The 20,415-nt window shown below is 41.1% G+C and overlaps 1 protein-coding gene across 1 annotated transcript in view; it reads right to left on the reverse strand.

The window, feature by feature from the left end:
- Positions 1–20,415, reverse strand: part of LOC112246568 (glutamate receptor ionotropic, kainate 3-like) — a 125,723-nt gene that overhangs the window by 38,508 nt on the left and 66,800 nt on the right. Inside the window, exons 2-9 of the mRNA XM_024414961.1 lie at positions 19,364–19,537; positions 18,679–18,936; positions 18,179–18,360; positions 15,740–15,793; positions 12,287–12,457; positions 11,163–11,306; positions 10,280–10,387; positions 7,370–7,483 (exon numbers count right to left, since the gene is read on the reverse strand). Coding sequence (XP_024270729.1) covers positions 7,370–7,483; positions 10,280–10,387; positions 11,163–11,306; positions 12,287–12,457; positions 15,740–15,793; positions 18,179–18,360; positions 18,679–18,936; positions 19,364–19,537 — 1,205 coding nt within the window. The remainder of the gene's footprint in view (positions 1–7,369; positions 7,484–10,279; positions 10,388–11,162; positions 11,307–12,286; positions 12,458–15,739; positions 15,794–18,178; positions 18,361–18,678; positions 18,937–19,363; positions 19,538–20,415) is intronic.

The following is a 20,415-nucleotide window of genomic DNA, read 5'->3' on the forward strand; positions in this document are numbered from 1 at the left end:
CAAAATACAAGGGGTGGTCCGCCCAGGTCTTACCTAGTGTGTCTAGACAGCGAATATGCTACGGGTATATGTATGCCCGCGGGCCTCTTGCCTAAGCACTCCCTAGGTGCCTTCCCCTTCCCCCCTGGGAACAAATGAAACAGAATATTAAACAATTTTAAACAAACTAAGAAACAAAAGGATGTCAAATAAGCTCTATCTGAGCAACAAACTCACAGAACATACCACTTTCCAACAAAATCAACCTCTATCACAATCAATCTCAGCAATCCCTACCTCCAGCAAAATCTCTACAAATCTCTAACAAATCTCTAACAAATCTCTAACAAATCTCTAACAAATCTCTAACAAATCTCTAACAAATCTCTAACAAATCTCTAACAAATCTCTAACAAATCTCTAACAAATCTCTAACAAATCTCTAACAAATCTCTAACAAATCTCTAACAAATCTACCTCCAGCAAAATCCTCTACAAAAAGAAAAAAAGATCTCCTGAACAGAACACTGGCTTTTATATAGCTTCTGAAGGAATGGGTAATTGGAGACAGCTGTGTCTTGACAAGGGGGCGGGGTCAGCTCTCCAATTAGCCCTGGAGTCGACCAATCAGCTGCTTGAGGGATTTCAGGAAGCCATTTCCTGAAATAAACACATGCAAATACACAAACTACAACACATAATCTGGGGAACGTAACAGACACGAAATTGAGTTCAGGTACATCCTGTTTCCATTAATCATCCTTGATGTTTCTACAACTTGAATTGGAGTCCACCTGTGGTAAATTCAATTGATTGAACATTATTTGGAAAGGCACACACCTGTCTTTATAAGGTCTCACAGTTGACAGTGCATGTCAAAGCAAAAAGTAAGCCATGAGGTCGAAGGAATTGTCTGTAGAGTTCCCGAGACAGGACTGTGTCGAGGCACCAAAAAATGTCTGCAGCATTGAAGGTCCCTACGAACACAGTGGCCTCCATCATTCTTAAATGGAAGAAGTCTGGATGCAGCAAGATTCCTAGTGCTGAGCAATCGGGGGAGAAGCGCCTTGGTCACGGAGGTAACCAACAACCCGATGGTCACACTGAAGGATCTCCAGAGTTCTGTGGAGATGGGAGAATCTTCCAGAAGGACAACCATCTTTGAAGCACTCCACCAATCAGGCCTTTGTGGTAGAGTGGCCAGACAGAAGCCACTCCTCAGTAAAAGGCACATGACAGCCCGCTTGAGTTTGCCAAAAGGCACCTAAAGACTCTCAGACCATGAGAAACAAGATTCTCTGGCCAAGATTGAACTCTTTGGCATGAATGCCAAGACAACACAGGAGTGGCTTCGGGACAAGTCTCTGAGTGTCCTTGAGTGGGCCAGCCAGAGCCCGGACTTGAACCCGATCAAACATTTCTGGAGAGACCTGAAAATAACTGTGCAGCGCTGCTACCATCCAACCTGAAAGAGCTTGAGAGAATCTGCAGAGAAGAATGGGAGGAACTCTCCAAATACAGGTGTGCCAAACTTGTAGCATCATACCATAGAAGACTCGAGGCTGTAGTCGCTGCCAAAGGTGATTCAACAAAGTACTGAATAAAGGATCTGAATATTTATGCAAATGTCATATTTCAGCTTTTCATTGCTAAAAAAATAAATGTTGCTCTGTCATTATGGGGTATTGTGTTTAGATTGATGAGGGAAAAAAACATTAAATCCATTTTTAGAATAAGGCTGTAATGTAACAAAATGTGGAAAAAGTCAAGGGTTCTGAATACTTCCCGAAAACACTGTGTGTCGACAGCAAAATCTAACTGATTTAAGTGACGGCTATGCTGTGCAATCGGAGAAATGTACAGCATGCAATAGGAAGTCTCGTTGATTTACAATAGATGGTGAATCTAGGCACTCTAAAATAGTCTCTGCAGCCAGCTAAACTTCCCTGGCCGTTCCCCCTCCCACATCCCTGTCCACTGCCACTTGTAGACAGTGTATAGTACAGTGCGATGCAGTTTATGGTCAGAGAGCCAGCGGTCTTTACTGCCCTGTAAAATTCTCCCTGGCTAGTCATATCAGGTTGAATAAAAGCTTGATTAGGAACAGAATGCTTCAATGAAATGAAACATGCCTGAAATGTTGTCTCCATCGTCACTGGTCTCAGAGTAACCAAGGTGATGCTTATTGCCTGCATGAACAATGGCTAAACTCTCAAAGAAAGGATGGCGGATGGCTCGATATTTCCCTTGATTTAGTGTCACCCACTATCTGTCTGCAAAATAGGGCCCATACATATCCCACTGTGCATTTTTTAAAGACATGGTGGTTCACATCCTCATGGGCTATTTATTTATTGCTTCCGATAGCCAGACATGCAATTCATGAAGTCTGTTCATAAGCAGAGTAATTGATTCCCCGGTGATGGTGACCTCTGCGTTTTGTATTCTCATCGGCCACGTCTTTGTGTGACACAAAGCTGCTAGAAAAGCCGTTAAAGAGGAGGAAATAACCAGTCATAACACGGGTTTACCACTTGGTCGGAAACACGCGTGCTTCACAGGGTGGGGTTAGCTATGCTTATGGTGACAAAGGGTGTGATGTACACTCCCCTTTAAAAGTATGGGGTCATTTAGAAATGTCTTTGTTTTTGAAAGAAATGCACATATTTTGTCCATTAAAATAACATCAAATTGATCAGAAATACAGTGTAGACATTGTTATTGTTGTAATTGACTATTGTAGCTGGAAACGGCAGATTTTTATGGAATATCTACATAGGCGTACAGAGGCCCATTGTCAGCAACCATCACTCTGTTCCAATGGCACATTGTGTTAGCTAATCCAAGTTTATCATTTTAAAAGGCTAATTGATCATTAGAAAACCCTTTTGCAATTATGTAAGCACAGCTGAAAACTGTTGTTCTGATTAAAGAAGCAATAAAACTGTCCTTCTTTAGACAAGTTGAGTGGATCTGGAGCATCAGCATTTGTGGGTTCGATTACAGGCTCAAAATTGCCGGAATCAAATAACTTTCTTCTGAAATTCGTTGGTTTATTCTTGTTCTGAGAAATGAAGGCTTTTCCACGAGAGAAACTGCCAAGAAGATGAAGATCTCGTTTAACACTTTGTACTACTCCCTTCACAGAACAGCGCAAACTGGCTCTAACCAGAATAGAAAAAGGAGTGGGAGGCCCACAATGTGCCATTGGAACAGAGTGATGGTTGCTGACAATGGGCCTCTGTACGCCTATGTAGATATTCCATAAAAATCTGCCGTTTCCAGCTACAATAGTCAATTATCAAATCAAATCAAATTTTATTTGTCACATACACATGGTTAGCAGATGTTAATGCGAGTGTAGCGAAATGCTTGTGCTTCTAGTTCCGACAATGCAGTAATAACCAACAAGTAATCTAACTAACAATTCCAAAACTACTGTCTTATACACAGTGTAAGGGGATAAAGAATATGTACATAAGGATATATGAATGAGTGATGGTACAGAGCAGCATAGGCAAGATACAGTAGCTGATATCGAGTACAGTATATACATATGAGATGAGTATGTAAACAAAGTGGCATAGTTAAAGTGGCTAGTGATACATGTATTACATAAGGATGCAGTCGATGATATAGAGTACAGTATATACGTATGCATATGAGATGAATAATGTAGGGTAAGTAACATTATATAAGGTAGCATTGTTTATATAATTGTTTATATAATTACAACAATAACAATGTCTACACTGTATTTCTGATCAATTTGATGTTATTTTAATGGACAAAAAAAAATATTTTTCTTTCAACAACAAAGACATCTCTAAGTGACCCCAAACTTTTGAACATTAGTGTATATAAAATAATGCTGTGACAAAATATGGAAATCACTGTTGTTTCAAATCGTGTTGTCTTGATGGCAAATGCCTTGGTGGAAGAATCAAAACATGTCTAACAGGTTTAACCCATCCTAGTCTGACAATTAACAGATGTCCTTTTCTACTCCCAAAATACCATCTCAGGGACAGACAAATAAATGTAAAGTAAATCATTGGTTTCAATCCTAATATGTAGCTAGTTGGCCATTCGCAATTAGGGACGTTACCTTTAAATAAATGATAACCAAGGAATACTTGATTATAATGCATTTAGATAGAAAGCAAGAGCTTAGTGGAGAACTTTGTTCAAGTTGTCCAATTATCTTGATCAAAAAGTTTGCGTGTTGAGGGGGAAAGAAAAAAGTCATTACCATCTGTTTCTAGCCTTCCCAACTCTTTTAAATTCCCCAAGGTTTGGACTCAAATCAAAGTGTTTAAACCAGTTTCACACTCTCTAGCGCAGCATGGGTGTCCATAAGAGAACGGATAGGAGATATGCAGACACAGTTACAGGCAATGGAGTGAAAACAATTAATGTGAGGGCTGGGAAATGCATTAAATATCTTAATCTCTTCGTAGAATGCGAGAAGATATCACCATAAAACTGTCAGACGTCTTATTCGCGGATCGCTGAGATCAGTTTGATGCCATGTCATTAAGCTCAGAATGGATAAAAAACACAGACACTGATATTAGTGCTGCTGATGCTCTATTCTCAACGTGCTTTAACAATCTAAAAGTGTTGATTCCTAAAATACTCCTAAACCATCACACACTATCAAAAGATGCAGGTGATCCATGCAAGTGGCTGGTTTGGACCTAAACCCTACTCCTGGATTGAAAACCATGTCCAATGGGGAATTTCCATTGGAAATGTTTTTTAGTCCATGAATAGGCTTAATCTGGCTCAAAGAAACTGACCCTAAATCTTATTATTTTGTGTATATATTTTTGGCTGCAGCTTTAAACACCACCTGTTTTATGGTTCTATTTCTTGTCTTTGTGATTGAAGTTGCTACTCCCCATGGTTGGCACCAAAAGGCACTGATTATATCTCTTCTAAACCTCACTCGGTCATAATTACAGCCTTGCTCTCCAATCCAGACTTAATGAGAGTGTTTATCATTGTTGATAACTTGTGTGTCCGTCCAGAATAAGCTCGTGGGGATGTTCATTGTCAGCACCTCGGTGATAGCTCCACAAAGACCCTCTAACCTCCCAGTTCACAGGCTTATATATAGACAATAGAGGATCTGAAAATGAATGTGGAAAGCTGGTGGGAGAGAACACCTGTTTATTTCCTAACATGTAATTAGTGGATATTTTATAGACTGGTCCATTGTGGCTCCCTGTCCTGTTCTCTATGGGCACCTTGCACTGCAAGTGCCTCACATCCCCATGGTGATCTTAATGTGACATAATGATGATCGACACTACATCCTTTGACAATCCAAGCTGGATTCTGATTGGCGAGGTAAATTCAAGGTGGTGTTCAATTAATTCACTGTGATTCATTTGACAGATATCTCCCATTTCCTGGTCTGAGTGGTGGTAGCGGAGACGGCCTCAATGCCAAACATGTTTTTTCAACCTTCTAACATGGACTTTGTTTAAAGGAGATGTTATTTTTCCAAATGTAAATTATACGTACATACAGTGCCTTGCAAAAGTGTTTATCCTTTTTTGTTGCATTACAACCTGGAATTTAAATGGATTTCATGTAATGGACATACACAAAATCGTTCAAATTGGTGAAGTGAAATTAAATGCAAAGTGAAAAAAATATAAAACGGAAAAGTGGTGCGTGCATATGTATTCACCCCCTTTGCTATGAAGCCCCTAAATAAGATCTGGTGCATCCAATTACCTTCAGAAATCATATAATTAGGTAAATAAAGTCCACCTGTGTCCCATAATCTGTCACATGATCTCAGTATATATACACCTGTTCTGAAAGTCCCCAGAGTCTGCAGCACCACCAAGCAAGCGACACCACGAAGACCAAGGAGCTCTCTAACCAGGTCAGGGACAAAGTTGTGGAGAAGTACAGATAAGGGTTGGGTTATAAAAGAATTTCAGAATCTTTGAACATCCCACGAAGCAATCATTAAATCCATTATTAAAAAATTGAAAGAATATGGCAACACAACAAACCTGCCAAGAGAGGCCTGAAAGGGAGACCAAAGATAACCCTGAAGGAGCTGCAAAGCTCCACAGCGGAGATTGGAGTATCTGTCCGTAGGACCACTTTAAACTGTACACTCCACAGTGCTGGGCATTACGGAAGGGTGGCCAGAAAAAAAGCCATTGCTTGAAGAAAAAAATAAGCAACAGGTTTGGTGTTCACCAAAAGGCATGTGGGAGACTCCCCAAACATATGGAATAAGGTACTCTGGTCAGATAAAACTAAAATTGAGCTTTTTGCCATCAAGGAAAACACTATGTCTTCCTGCAAACCCAACAACTCTCATCACCCGAAAATACCATCCCCACAGTGAAGCATGGTGGTGGCAGCATCATGCTGTGGGGATGTTTTTCATCGGCAGGGACTGGGAAACTGGTCAGAATTGAAGGAATGATGGATGGCTCTAAAAACAGGGAAATTATTGAGGGAAACCTGTTTCAATCTTCAGGAGATTTGAGACTGGGGCAGAGGTTCACCTTCCAGCAGGACAATGGCCTAAGCATAGTGCTAAAGCAACACTCCAGTGGTTTAAGGGGAAACATTTACATGTCTTGGAATGGTCTAGTCAAAGACCAGACCTCAATCCAATTGAGAATCTGTTGTACGACTTAAAGATTGCTGTACACCAGAGAACCTCTTCCATTTTGAAGGAGCTGGAGCAGTTTTGCCTTGAATAATAGGCCAAAATCCCAGTGGCTAGATGTACCAAGCGTATATAGACATACCCCAAGAGACTTTCAGCTGTAATTGCTGCAAAAGGTGGCTCTACAAAGTATTGACTTTGGGGGGATGAATAGTTATGCACGCTTAAGTTTTCAGTTTTTTTTTGTCTTACTTCTTGTTTGTTTCACCCCCCAAAATATTTTGCATCTTCAAGTGGTAGGCATGTTGTGTAAATCAAATGATACAATGCCCGATCAATTTTAATTCCAGGTGTAAGTCAACAAAATAGGAAAAATGCCAAGGGGGTGAATACTTTAGCAAGCCACTGTAACTCGCAAAGGAAAATTGGTTTGTCAGCCAATCCCTGTAAAAGATTGAATGATAAGACACTGATATATACAGTACCATCCCCTAAGGTAATGTTTTGAGTAGCTTGTCAAGCAGAAAATCTCAAATCTTAAGAACCAAGAGAGAGACAGACATGCAGACAGAGAGACAGGGTAGAGAGAGAGGCAGACAAGGTTGAGAGAGAGAGAGAGAGAGAGAGAGAGAGGCAAGCAGGCAGGGTAGAGACAGACAGACAGGGTAGAGGGAGAGAGACAGGGCATCTTTCAGGGCAAGGCGTCTTACACGAAGGGCTGATCAAAGTCAGCTGACCTACCAGGATGGTGGTGATGACCAGGGAACGGTTGGCCAGCGAGTCTGTGATGTTCAACCCTTTCCGCTTGGGGACCTCGGTGATGTTGAGACCTCCGGAAGCACTCCACTTCCCCACCTGCGGGAAGATGAAAAGCGTGTAAGAGTTTGACTTCACCTCTCTACTGCGACAACTCGTGACCATGACTTCCCACAAGCTCACCTTGCTGCATTAGTGTCCACCGGGACACATTTCCATTAGCTGATTGGCTGTGTCACCTCTGGACACACTATACGCCATGAGGTTATTGGGAGAGTTTGTGCAAAGAAGAAGGTGGTGGTGGGATGTGGAGGCAGGCTCTAAATGAATTGACATTTTAGGAGAGAAGTCTAAGAAATCAAATCGTTCTGTTGGGAAAGATGAAATTATGATGCTATGTTTCACTTCATCCTGGTGTTATGGTTTGGAACATAAATAACATGCAAAAATTTGAATTGTCTCAAATGTAATCGAAATTAAACAATGTAATTCAGTAGTAGTCTCTAAGATTAACACGAAAACATTGTGCTGTCTTCTGCAACTTTTCAGTATCAAAAGATGTCAGATTCTCCAAACTGTCACCTGTCACCCCCTCTGTTGGCCTTGTTCTAAAAATACCAGTACCTTGTGAATATCATAGCTTATGAATTGTTGAAATGAAGAGAGAGCACAGCCTTGTCGAACTCCTACAACAAACATTCTTTCCACTTGCAACTCTTCTCTGATAACAGACACACAATAGGTAATTGGAGCACTTCTCTGAATGCAGGAAAAGAGGTTAGGTTGTTTGTTTCTGTATAGTATGTGTGTGAGCAACGTGGAGAGATTGTGGGAGAGCAATCAAATTTAATTTCTTAATTAATGTCTTCCATTTAGACTTCCATTTAGGCTTCATAATCTCCTCCTTTCGATGGTTAAAACACATACAGAAACCAGAGCATAAAAAAATTGCATACTAGATGAGCATCCTAGCATGATTATCATATGGTTATTTCAGGTCTGCTATCTTTGCAGTTTTGTGCCTTTTAGGAATGTAGCAAAACACAAATCCTACAATTCATTTTGAAAAGAAAGCCCAGCATGGGGTTGTCGGCAATGGAAATATAAAAGCTTGATAATGTTGGCAGAGATGTTCTGCTCTGAGTAAATCTCACGAAGATAAATACAAAAAGATCAGAGCAAATACAAGGAGTTGCACTCGAGTAGCGCCTTCCGGGCAAAAAAAAGCTCCTTCCATACTGTTGTGACGACTCTGGAAGATTCCATTACCATAAAGTAGTCAGTCCTGTAGGCTGTCGGTAACGACCTAATTTTGCATGTCGACTTGCGCAGTCACTCGCTTTCCCTACTCTCCTCCTCGCCATCCTCCGCTCGTTCTCCTTCTGCGTAACTACCAAAGTGCCATTTAATATTCACAGGGCTGGCTGGCACTCGAGGTGGATCCGTTTAAAGGTACACAAACACGGTGCATCGCAGCCAGTGTGAAAAACACCTGATAAAGTCCTTCTGTTTGGTCCACTGAGGAGTGTATGCTCGAATTTAAAAAAGCATATTAGTTACAGCTTGTGTGAAACAGCCCCCTCAAAAAGGACTAGGCAACTGAAGAGAAGAGCTGCTTTAAAAAAATATCAATGTCTTCCGCTCTGCATGCCAGCAAAATCTTACTAATTGTGTCCAATTAACTCAATTCATTAAATGTGCACAGCCAATGAAGCGATTCAAAAGTTATTTACCGGTGCAACTACAGGGAGAAGAGAGCTTTCTGCCTTTTTTCTTCCCTCTTTTATATTCATGTCAGTGAATTTTCCACTCTGACTGGAAACATCTCCTAATTCCAGTATGAGCTCAAACTCGGGCTAATATTCAATTAGGGCAGATTAGGCCAAAAAGTCTCGAACAGTTAGCTAAAGCCGATTCCACAGATATATACACTGAGTATTGCGGGATATGTAACATGCTTGAGACCAGGGATGGAGAAAGATACACAGTAGGCCTATACAGCTATCCACACATAATTTTTGTGTCTTTCATGCTGGTTTTAGCACACGAGTCAGTCTCAGAGATGTGCAAACACAGCAGTAGACCCAGCACAGCAGAAGAATGAGATACGGAAATAGTTTGGCGCATTGTGGTTGTTCCAGCCTGGAGCTGCAGTGATATTCTGAGCTGTCCTAGCTATTATAAAGGCTCATACAGGCTCTGCCATACGGGAGCGCTTGAGGAAGTCATAATGGCACTTAATCTCGAGTTTATGCTTCCATAACGTATGACAAACCCATATCACCACAAAGCAGTTATAGTCCGCAGGGTGCTACTCTGCCTTTTAAAATAACACAGGAAGTTATTATTCTCCTTCTTCATTACCAACTTCTGACTTCTTTTGGTGGGTAAAACAGTGAGCTTTATACACCTCATTAGCAAACAGCATTTTGGGCAACAACTTGAATTACCATTAGAGTCTTGCAATTAACACTTTGTCTCCCTCATCCAATTTGCTTTATGATCCATTAACTTCTGCTTATTTTTGAACAGCCCATTGGCTTCCTTGTTAGGAGGTAAATTGTACTGTCAAATGGAGACCGTTTTGCATTATTCGTTCCATATTAAAGAAGAAAACTGGAACGGATATCAGATTTTCACTCTAGATGTTTTAACAGGGGATATGTCCTACGAGAGAAAGAGAGTATAGTGTATCGTGGAGGGTATACATAAATCTGTGTATGTGTAAAATCACCAGGGTGATTTTACACAAAATAAAGATGTATTTTACATGTCCATTCATGTGCAATGTCCTCAGACTGAGTGAAAACTTGAACTATTACGTAACACTATACTTCGTTAAGGTGTGGTTAGTTTGATAGTTGAAGTCATTGTGGTCAGAATGAGGTGTGTTACCTTCTCCAGGCCCTCTTCTTTCAGGCTGATGATGTCCAGGTCAAAGTCTGTGCGGAGGCCACTGGTCCTGTTGAACGACAGCCTCCCCGTCAGGCCTTCCCAGTGAGACTGCAGAGAAACACACACAACCTCACATTAACACTCATTCATGAAAGCATGTGAATACATGCAAACACCATGGCGGAAAGGCACACACACATACAAACACACACACACACACACACTCGGCTAAATTTCCTTTTTAATTACATTTTACGTCCCAACGCCTCAGACACATTTTACCCCAGACCACAGTGTTAATTAAAGACCATCTCCTTCGCTTAATTCCACACAAGGGAGAAAAAAACACATAACTGCTCATCATTACGATCGACCCCCCCCGACCAGAGCCCTCAACCTTTTTCTCCACGTGGTGTCTGTTGGCAATGCTGGAGCTACTGATGGAGCTATGGAGCTAACACATTCCCCTCATTTATACTCCGGGCTCTGGCCTTGTGTAGTTCAGTACACTTATTGTGCACAGAAGGGCGCACCAGTTTCCCTTTTCAGTGTAAACAGGACACAATGACTCACTGCAAGTTTGCCATCTGTGAATAGGTTATGAATACAGGGAATTTAGCTGGAGAGATTACATTAACACAGCTTTGAGTAGTTCATTACTTTGAGACACTATTCATGAATAAGAGATTCACCCAGATAACATTGCTTTTGTCTGTAAGATGTGTGTGCCATGATTACACAATGTTCCTTTCCTCTCCAAATGTAATTGCATTTGTCAAATGGACTCAGAGACCAACAGTACGGCATCCACGATATCCTAATATGGTTGCCGCACACAAGATCAAACATCAACATCAAATGAAAACAAAACGCTCAGCATCACCTCTTTGATGAAGTTCATAAAGCGCCCGCCGAACCTCCATGGCTTGTGGCGGTGGCACTGCAGCGAGTTGACCGTCATCTGTGGTGCATGCTGGTAGGAGACGGACACGATGTGGACCGCGTCGTACGTCAGAGCAGCATCTGTCTGGAATAAAGGGGGACATTATTTCAGCTGACGGGCTGCGGACAAGGGGAGTCCACTCCCTTAGCACCAGTAGCAGCAAAAGTGTTTGAGAAAAAGCTAACAAAGGGAAATCAAAGTGCTCAGATTTTTCTTATTTCCCAGATAGCATGCCCGAGAAAGTGAGCTCAATTCCTTTTGTAAATATGGATATGAAGCTTTCCAGGCAAGTAAGACGAAATTAAAGGCAGCCTACCTTGATGTTTGTATCTCATACGGAGTTCCGGGAGCAATTAAAAGTGCACACTACACAGAGCGAGTGCACTCCGTTCCATAAAACCCCTCCTTCTCCATACAGAAATAATGAGACCTGTGAGAGTGCCGTGTGGGTGTATCCGAACCCCAGTCAAATTTCAGGACTAGATAAACAAACAACGAGGGATTGCAACAATATAATATTCAATGTTGAATGTACCACGCGCATGTATAACTCTTCATCTCCCATTAGCTACGCTCGCTTATTAAGTTAGAGCGTAAAAGGAGGCTTTATTGGAATATCAGGGATGGGATTTGTGATTATTGGATTTAGACCATTGTGATGGGATTTGAGAATGATTATGAACTCCCCTGAATACATTGAATGAAGCACTTCAGAATTTAGTAGACTGTGACCCTCCTGCTTCCAAGCGCTTCTTATCTGACATTATGATGATAATACGACCCAATAGTATCACCATTATCATTATTATTAGCATCATTGGTGGTACATAGCAGTAGTAGTAATAGTGGTAATACTGTTACTAAGTGGTAATATAGTGGTAATACGACAGATTGGACCATAATGTTCTATGCATGTTCTTCCGAAATGTTGTTAATGACATAAAATGTTGAGAGCAGGGCTGGTGAAAGAAACACAGTATATAGTATATCAATATGATGTCTTTCATGCTGATTTTAGCAGACTATCAGCCTCAGAGTTCCACAAAAGAAGACCAAAAGCATACCGTCATGATCCCTTCCAGGAGACCCGAGTCGGGCTTGGGAGGTATCTGCCTCTCTTGTGACCACTTCTCAACGATGGACGCCACCTGAGGGTTGTCCACGTTGAGGATGCGGAAGCCGGTCATGTTGACGCCACAGAAACGGTAGGGCTCCAGGTCGATAGCCATGAGGTCCTTCAGAAAGAGAGGATTGAAACAAAGAGTAGATGATCTTGTTCAGCTTTGGACGGCAGGGATTGGAGCCTCATTGTTACTGCTAGAGAAGAGAGGATAGTAAATGGGAGATGTATTGAAGTGAAATATAGGACTGAGCTTTGAGCCGTTTGGAGGATAAGGGTCTGGTGTTTTGAGTGTAGTGTGTGCCTCAGTCAATGAAACCAAACACAAGGCGTTGGTGTCAGTCTCTCTCAGTGTGGTTAAAACCATTCACTAAGTCTCATTCACAGAGGCATTTTGGTATGGTAGGTAGGTTCACTTAAACTACTAGATGGGAAACCAAGTCAAAAGGTTGACCTTAACATGTCATTACAAATTGGCTTCCTCCAATGTAATTCAACCTGAACCTTCATGACTATACACAACCCCAACTGCAAGCATGAACGAAACCCTTTAATGCGAATTACCATGATACAGAGGGACCAGGTAAAACTGTGCTTTGATACTTTTATTATGTCTCTAAGGTTTGTGTTAGCTGGTTGTTGTGCAGAAGTAAAACCTGAAGGCATGACCATTTACTTTGTGTTCTGCCGCTGTGGCTTATCCTAAATATTCCCTGAGTAAATGAGGCAGACGACATTCATCGCCTGAAAGGGGAACCACTTCATCTGCTGGATCCAATTAATAATGCAGCTGCTACAGTCCCTCCGCAACCCATAAGCAAACGCAGATTTCTCTGAGCAACTGTAATTTCTAGGGCAGCCATCCCGGCTCAAGTGTGAAGTCACATGTCGACACATATCGTGTTGGAATGTGCCACGGGGCCTCGGAAAAGACATTTGGAGGAACATAATAGATATTTCATTAGCACCCTGTGGGGTTAGTGCTGGGGGAACGGGAGCGTGTAAGACACACGCTGAAGACCGCTTGCCTCCAGATACAGAAAAATATTATTATTTTTCTCTCCACAAGCAGTAGGATTCATATGGCACTAAATGTATTACCATGGAGGATCAAAAAAAAAAGTCCCTGTTGTACTAAATACCATTTGTGGAAAACCATTTTCTTCAGGTGATGTGCACCAGGTTTATTGCGAAACATACAAGTGCCTTAAAAAGAATGTTCTGACAAGAAGTTGTGATGTAAATGATCTTATAACTCAGGCACACATTCAAACAGCCATTAGAAGATTGTGAGTTGTTGAGGGCAATGTCAACTGTTGCGAAGTATAAAATACCCTATAAAATACCAGCAGGTAATGGATTTGAACTAAACGTGCAACATTTATGAGAGTTGCATTAATCTTTGAATTCAGTTACTTGACTGGGAAAACTCTGAAATTCTGAAAACTACAGTTGTCAATCAACATTAGACTATACACAGTACCACACACACAGTGCCTCTGTACCTTCAGAATGCTCCATATCACTGACAATACACTAAAACAGGAAGTAAAGGAAGGTTCTCAGCACAGATTATTGGAGATAACCCTGTAGGGTGTAAAGGGCTGAAGCTATGACAGCCTCAATTCAGAGGACAAGGCTGCTGCTATATTACCCTATTACCATTCTGGTATTACCTGTTCACGCTCTAGTAATTTGGTGTCCCCAGGATGATAAACATGAACATTATCAAGGGGAACATTGTTGCCCTATATGTATTCATCATTTCAGGTAGAATCTTTGAAATGGCATGACTGTCAGTATGACTGCTTTTTTTATTTTACCCAGCAAGTCATTTAAGAACAAATTGTTATTTACAATGATGACAGTGGGTTAACTACCTCATCAGCTCGGGGATTTGATCCAGCAACCTTCTGGTTACTGGCCCAAAGCTCTAACCACTAGGCTACCTGCCACCCCAAAATCCTATGTTTTGAGAAATGTTATGTACAGTAGCTTCAGTGCAGCACTCAAGTCAGGCAGCTGTTATTTATAATAGATACTAAGCTAAAATGCGTGTCTGTATATTTTATATCATATTTGAAGTACTCGACCGTCAATAACTCAACCAGTTCCTCTCACACTTGGTTGAGACGTACACAGTGTGACAGAGACAGCCTTGGGTACTATTAAAACGCTTGTTGGTATAGGCCTACACAAATGACGACGCATGGCAGAACGATGCCGTTGCCATGCTGCCGAGCATGAAAGATGACACGCATCACACCCAGCCTTGTATGTCATATTGTCTTATCAAAACAGACTGGCCAAGTCCATCATGCTAGGGCCTGTCTAGCCCCCATCCTCCTGATCCCCAGTGTGAGTGCGTGTTTGCGAGCGTGTGAGTGTGTGCAAGAGAGATAGAGACAGATAGCGAAAGAGAGAGTTCTGCCCAATAGGAACACATACAGCACCATCACCATGGGGACCACTGTATTAATCCTGCCCTGTCCTTTTGTCACCAGACAGAAAGATTCAATCTGTGCTGCCCAGCCTTGTACTCTGCTGGGAGCAGTGAACAGACTGGGCACAGGACCCAATAACACACCCGAGGGAGGTTGCCGTCTCCTGGTAATGTGTTTCGGTATTGTGAGTTAGTGTTTCTGACGTCCTCCAAATTCAATATGGCAGTAGGGGATATTCAAGGTGGAACTAGGAATAGTTTGTTGATGAAAGGACACAGGATGTGCATATACAGTATAACCCTTGATGAAAATGTCCTGAGCCAAAGTCTTACTCGAATTGTGGTGCGACTCAAATCTTAAAAAAAAAAAAGGTAAACACCTGTGCTTATTTTGAACAAAATGACATCTAGCTAAAAGGGGCCATTAGACCACAGCACTCAAAAGGGTGGAAAGGACAAGGCTGCACTAACTGAAAAATGCTTGTGCTACAATCAAAACACTAACGTGTTAGTGGTCATTCAATAGGTTCAATTTTGGGGCGGCAGGGTAGCCTAGTGGTTAGAACATTGGACTAGTAACCGGAAGGTTGTAATTTCAAATCCCCGAGCTGACAAGGTACAAATAATTCGTTCTGCCCCTGAACAGGCAGTTAACCCACTGTTCCTAGGCCGTCATTGAAATTAAGAATTTGTTCTTAACTGACTTGCCTAGTTAAATAAATCCATCATCTACTTCCAATCTGTTGCCTTTGTCCTTTTGAAAGACTTTAACAGCGATAGAAGTGTTTACAGGTGGCGGATTATTGAAGACTCCATTACGCTGCCAGTTAGTCAAACAAAATTGGTATTGTGTACCGGATCCAAACCCCCATCGGCAATTAAGCGGCATTCATCAAAACAATCTAATGGGGGGGGAATGTGACTCAATTTGCATTAGCAAGCATTGTAAATTACCAGAGTGGTGAAGATGTAGTGGTAGTATTCTGTCATCATTCCCATTGTCTGGGCCTGTAGGGGGAGAGAGAGGGAGAGATGAGGAGGAGAGGAATGGAGAGACAAGACAATGAAGAAGGTCACTGTGTCACGCTGGGGTAATTTGCAATCAATATCCACAGTCAAAACAAACATTGGCAAGCAAACGGCGAACGCCATTGAAGCTGTTCAGGAGCAATGGGAGAAAAGCCACAGGTCTTAATGAGTGTATTGACCATCGCTGTGTGTCGTCGTTGCCAAGATCGTGATGCTGTTTTTGTTGCAATTATGGCGCCACATGTGACCCTTGGATAATAAAGTAAAAGCAAGTTGTGATTCTAGCTGCCTGAGGGCTTTTTCGACACCATGCATTTAAAGGGTTTGCAATTGTTATGATCACGTGACTCCTTCCCTGGAGAAAGGAGGCCTTCAATCAAAGAAGTGAGCAGTAATCTGTTCCTCCTATTTCACCCCCCCCATTATAACCACCACTTGTTTCACTCAATCTACATTCAAATCTTCTACGTTCCCATGGCGGCAGTATTTCCTGTTTAATTGTACCATCTGTTGTGAAGAATACCCAAGGTTATGCAAATAAGTTGCTGTGTTTTTTGGAAGTGGAAGTCTCTTCTCCATTTATCGCACCTACAGACTACAAAGAAAATGAATGACACTATCAATACTATAAGATGTCAGAAGGGAAAAATGATTTCCAACGCATGACAATTTTTTGATATAGGATCTCCGCTATTGTTGGATGAATACCTGCCTATGGAAAGTATAGCGCCCAAATGTAATTTTCATTAAATGGCTGGGAGTAGAGTCTATGATTTTTTTATACAGTGGGGCAAAAAACTATTTAGTCAGCCACCAATTGTGCAAGTTCTCCCACTTAAAAAGATGAGAGAGGCCTGTAATTTTCATCATAGGTACACTTCAACTATGACAGACAAAATCAGAAAAAAATCCAGAAAATCACATTGTAGGATTTTTTATGAATTTAGAAATCTTGCTTGTTTGTAGGTGACCAAATACTTATTTTCCACCATAATTTGCAAATAAATTCATAAAAAATCCTACAATGTGATTTTCTGGATTTTGTTTTGTCATTTTGTCTGTCATAGTTGAAGTATACCTATGATGAAAATTACAGGCCTCTCTCATCTTTTTAAGTGGGAGAACTTGCACAATTGGTGGCTGACTAAATACCTTTTTGCCCCACCCTATATAACCTGCAATTTCAAAGTCACATTAAAATCTGTGTGTTTTGGGTCCCTCACCTGACTCTACTACATCCTCATCAACCTCATTTCATTGGCCTCCATCTGTCTCTCTTTCCCCGGTGGCCGAGCCACTTAAAGAAACGTGACAAAAAGTACTACCAGGATGGAACCGTCGCTAAAGGGGTCAGCGCTTTTTAAGAGACACCTGGGACATAGCTCTGGGACAGGTCCAGACAGAAGGTCTGGTCCTGCCATGTTTTCCATTTATTTTCTCTACACCTGGAGGGGGGGATATGAACTGACGAGGGGAGGTTGTTTTAGGTGAGAACACCAGACAGGCGGTAGAGAGCAGGGCATTGTGGGGAGGCCAGAGACTATCAGCAAACTCCAAACGTAGGGTACTGCAGAAGTATTGGATTAGTGTTATACATGTCTATTTTTAAAGAGGGCTTTATAAATACAATATACATTTTTGATGCAACCTCCATTATCCTACTAAGAGTTGCTGAATATCTCTTCGTCCTCAGAAGAGTCATATCTAACAGAAGGGGTATGACGCATAAGGCCAGCAATCTTTTGAATATATTATATTGTTTCAACCATCAACACATTTTTACAAAATCAAATGTAAACTGAACTACTTATGTCAAAATGTATTTGTATTACGTTCTTAGAAAGCCATTCATTGCCTCAAGAAGACATGTCTCCTCACCACATGCTGTAAATCTGTGATGGTCTATATTTTGCAGTTTATTGGTCTGATATGCATCTGTAACCACTGTATGCAGATTACAGTGGAAGAGACATGAGCCAAGTTAAGCAATTTTCATCAGAAACCACAGTATGGGCTTCAATATCAATATTAAAATCAACAAAGTGTTCCTGGTGTGCGAGTTAGAACATCAAATAACAGCATTTCATCTGTGGTGTAAAAGGCAATACATATCATGGCAACCAAAATAAGCACAGAAAAACACATAATATTTACTTTGAAAAACAGATTTACAAAACTCAATTTTGACACTTACATTACCGTTTTCCAAAAAAGCAGAACCATTTTTTCCTAAGACAATATTACCGCTTTTTAATAAGCCCAATTCCAGAATGTATGTCAACGCAGAATATGAATTTGATATTGTCTATAGCTTCGATCAGTTAAATTATGTCAGTCCCTGAACAGTGCCAGTGAGGCTCTCACCTGCTTAAGGATCTGTGCAGCCATTTCATGGCTGCAATCGAAAATAATGCGAAACTCCCGTCCTCTCTTCATCTCCTTGAGGAGAGGCCTGGTGTCCTCACCGTCAAGAGGGAGCTGGCGAATTTTTAGCCTGATGTTATACCTGGAGGGGGCCATTATCAGTTCCTGTAGTCTAATAAGACCTTTAGGGAACAAACATCAGAAAGCTAACAGCCACGCACAACATCATTCAACTGCCAACACACACATATCAAGAACAATTAACAAAATTAATATTTTGCTTCTTCTAAAGTGTGATTTAGTTGTTTGGTGGTTGATCTTACACATATCACATTTATCAGACAAAAGTATCACAATTCAAAAGTATATACTGTGGAGTATTACAAATCCTAAGTTTCCGGAAAGCTTTGTATCGCTACGATTGGACTTAAGCTGATCTCAGTACTACGAAGCTTTCGAGAAACTCACCCCCCATTAGTTAGAAAACGTCATATTCCCACCTGTACTGTCATCGTATACGACTGTGGCTGTTTTCCACTTCAGGAACTGCACCAAATCCAAGATGCCGTAGCTGAGAGAAGAGTAATCCGGGTACAGGTTGGCGTAAAATGTGTCCCTGTTGTCCATAGGGTGATGTTTCCATCGCACCTGGATGTGTGGCACTTCCAACGCATTGCAGATGGACTGGACGGCGTTTGAGGACGAGCTATGTGACGGCCCAAATATTGCCACTACACCTAAAGACAGTTGGTCACAGGCTAGAATGGCAAGAACAGAGAGAGAGTTAACTCTGGGAAAGACACCATATCATGTCATGACGTTCAACAAGTGAGATGAGAAATGTATTTGGTGAATTATCAACAACAAAAAATCTATATGGATAATTTTGTCACCACAACAAAATAATTGTTGTAGACTTATATGTCTACTGGAATAAATCCTGGTTTCAGAGTGCAGTTAATGAACTAACATCAAACAAAATACCACTATTAAAAATCTAAAACAGCCAAGTATATAATAATGCACTATGAGTTAAACTAATGAAACCCCTTGCCATAAAGACTTGCAATAAACCGTTAGGTTGATTTGTTATGGTCTGCTGTCATCCAATGGCCTTGCTTCCATCCATTCCACAGCGTGGCCATTGGCCGTAATCCCTGGGCAAACAACGTGCATGTCACTCACCTTTTCTCGACGCTTCAAAACTGTCGTAGATATTAATCCTCTGTATGTCGTATGTTAACGTCGTGTTGGGCAATAAAGTCCTGTTTCTGTTGATGTTGTTCACTGCAAATTTAAAGGCAAGCTCCTCTGGGCTGACGAGCGGCACTGGTCCCTCTGTTTGTTCGAAAATCCCCCCTGAGAAAAAGGAGACAGTCACATTAGCTCAAGGCCAACTGGTCTGGAACACAGTTGTCTGAAACTACTGCCAAAATTCTTAAGGGGTTTTGCACTAAACACCGCAGTGGACTAGATTGTGTACATTAGAGCCGACATTAGATTTGCTCTGTAAACAGACAGAAAGCCACACTCCATTTCAGGGAATGCTGTGAATACCAACAGCAGCTTTGATATCTGCTGCAGTAATGGAAGAGAGTGAGGAGAGTGGAAAATGGCTCCAAAAGAACAGGAGCTCAGCTTCTTCTCTACTCCATTGTCCTTTTAGTTCACTTTAAAACAAAGGAGGATCAGATAACTTGGAGTAGGTACTAGACTACTCAGGTATAATAGAAAATGTTGAATTAATTCACTATTACTATCACTAAATTTAGCATGTTGTATTTAGGGCCCTTGGTATTGCCGTATTGTATCAGTTAGATATGAAGAGCATAAGTTTATGTGTAAAAAAAATTATCTAACTAAATACGATCAACTTTTTCCTCTTTTTATTTAAGAACACCAATTAGAGTACCCTCATCGAAACTTAAACAACATGAGTGTGCATGTACAGTTGAAGTCGGAAGTTTACATACACCTCAGCCAAATACATTTAAATTCAGTTTTTCACAATTTCTGACATTTAATCCTAGTAAAAATTCCCTGTCTTTGGTCAGTTAGGATCACCACTTTATTTTAAGAATGTGAAATGTCAGAATAATATTAGAGAGAATGATTTAATTCAGCTTTTAGTTCCTTCATCACATTCCCAGTTGGTCAGAAGTTTACATACACTCAATTAGTATTTGGTAGTATTGCCTTTAAATTGTTTAACTTGTGTTAAATGTTTCAGGTAGCCT

This window comes from Oncorhynchus tshawytscha, linkage group LG03, assembly GCF_018296145.1.
Source record: "Oncorhynchus tshawytscha isolate Ot180627B linkage group LG03, Otsh_v2.0, whole genome shotgun sequence".
Taxonomy (NCBI): domain Eukaryota; kingdom Metazoa; phylum Chordata; class Actinopteri; order Salmoniformes; family Salmonidae; genus Oncorhynchus; species Oncorhynchus tshawytscha.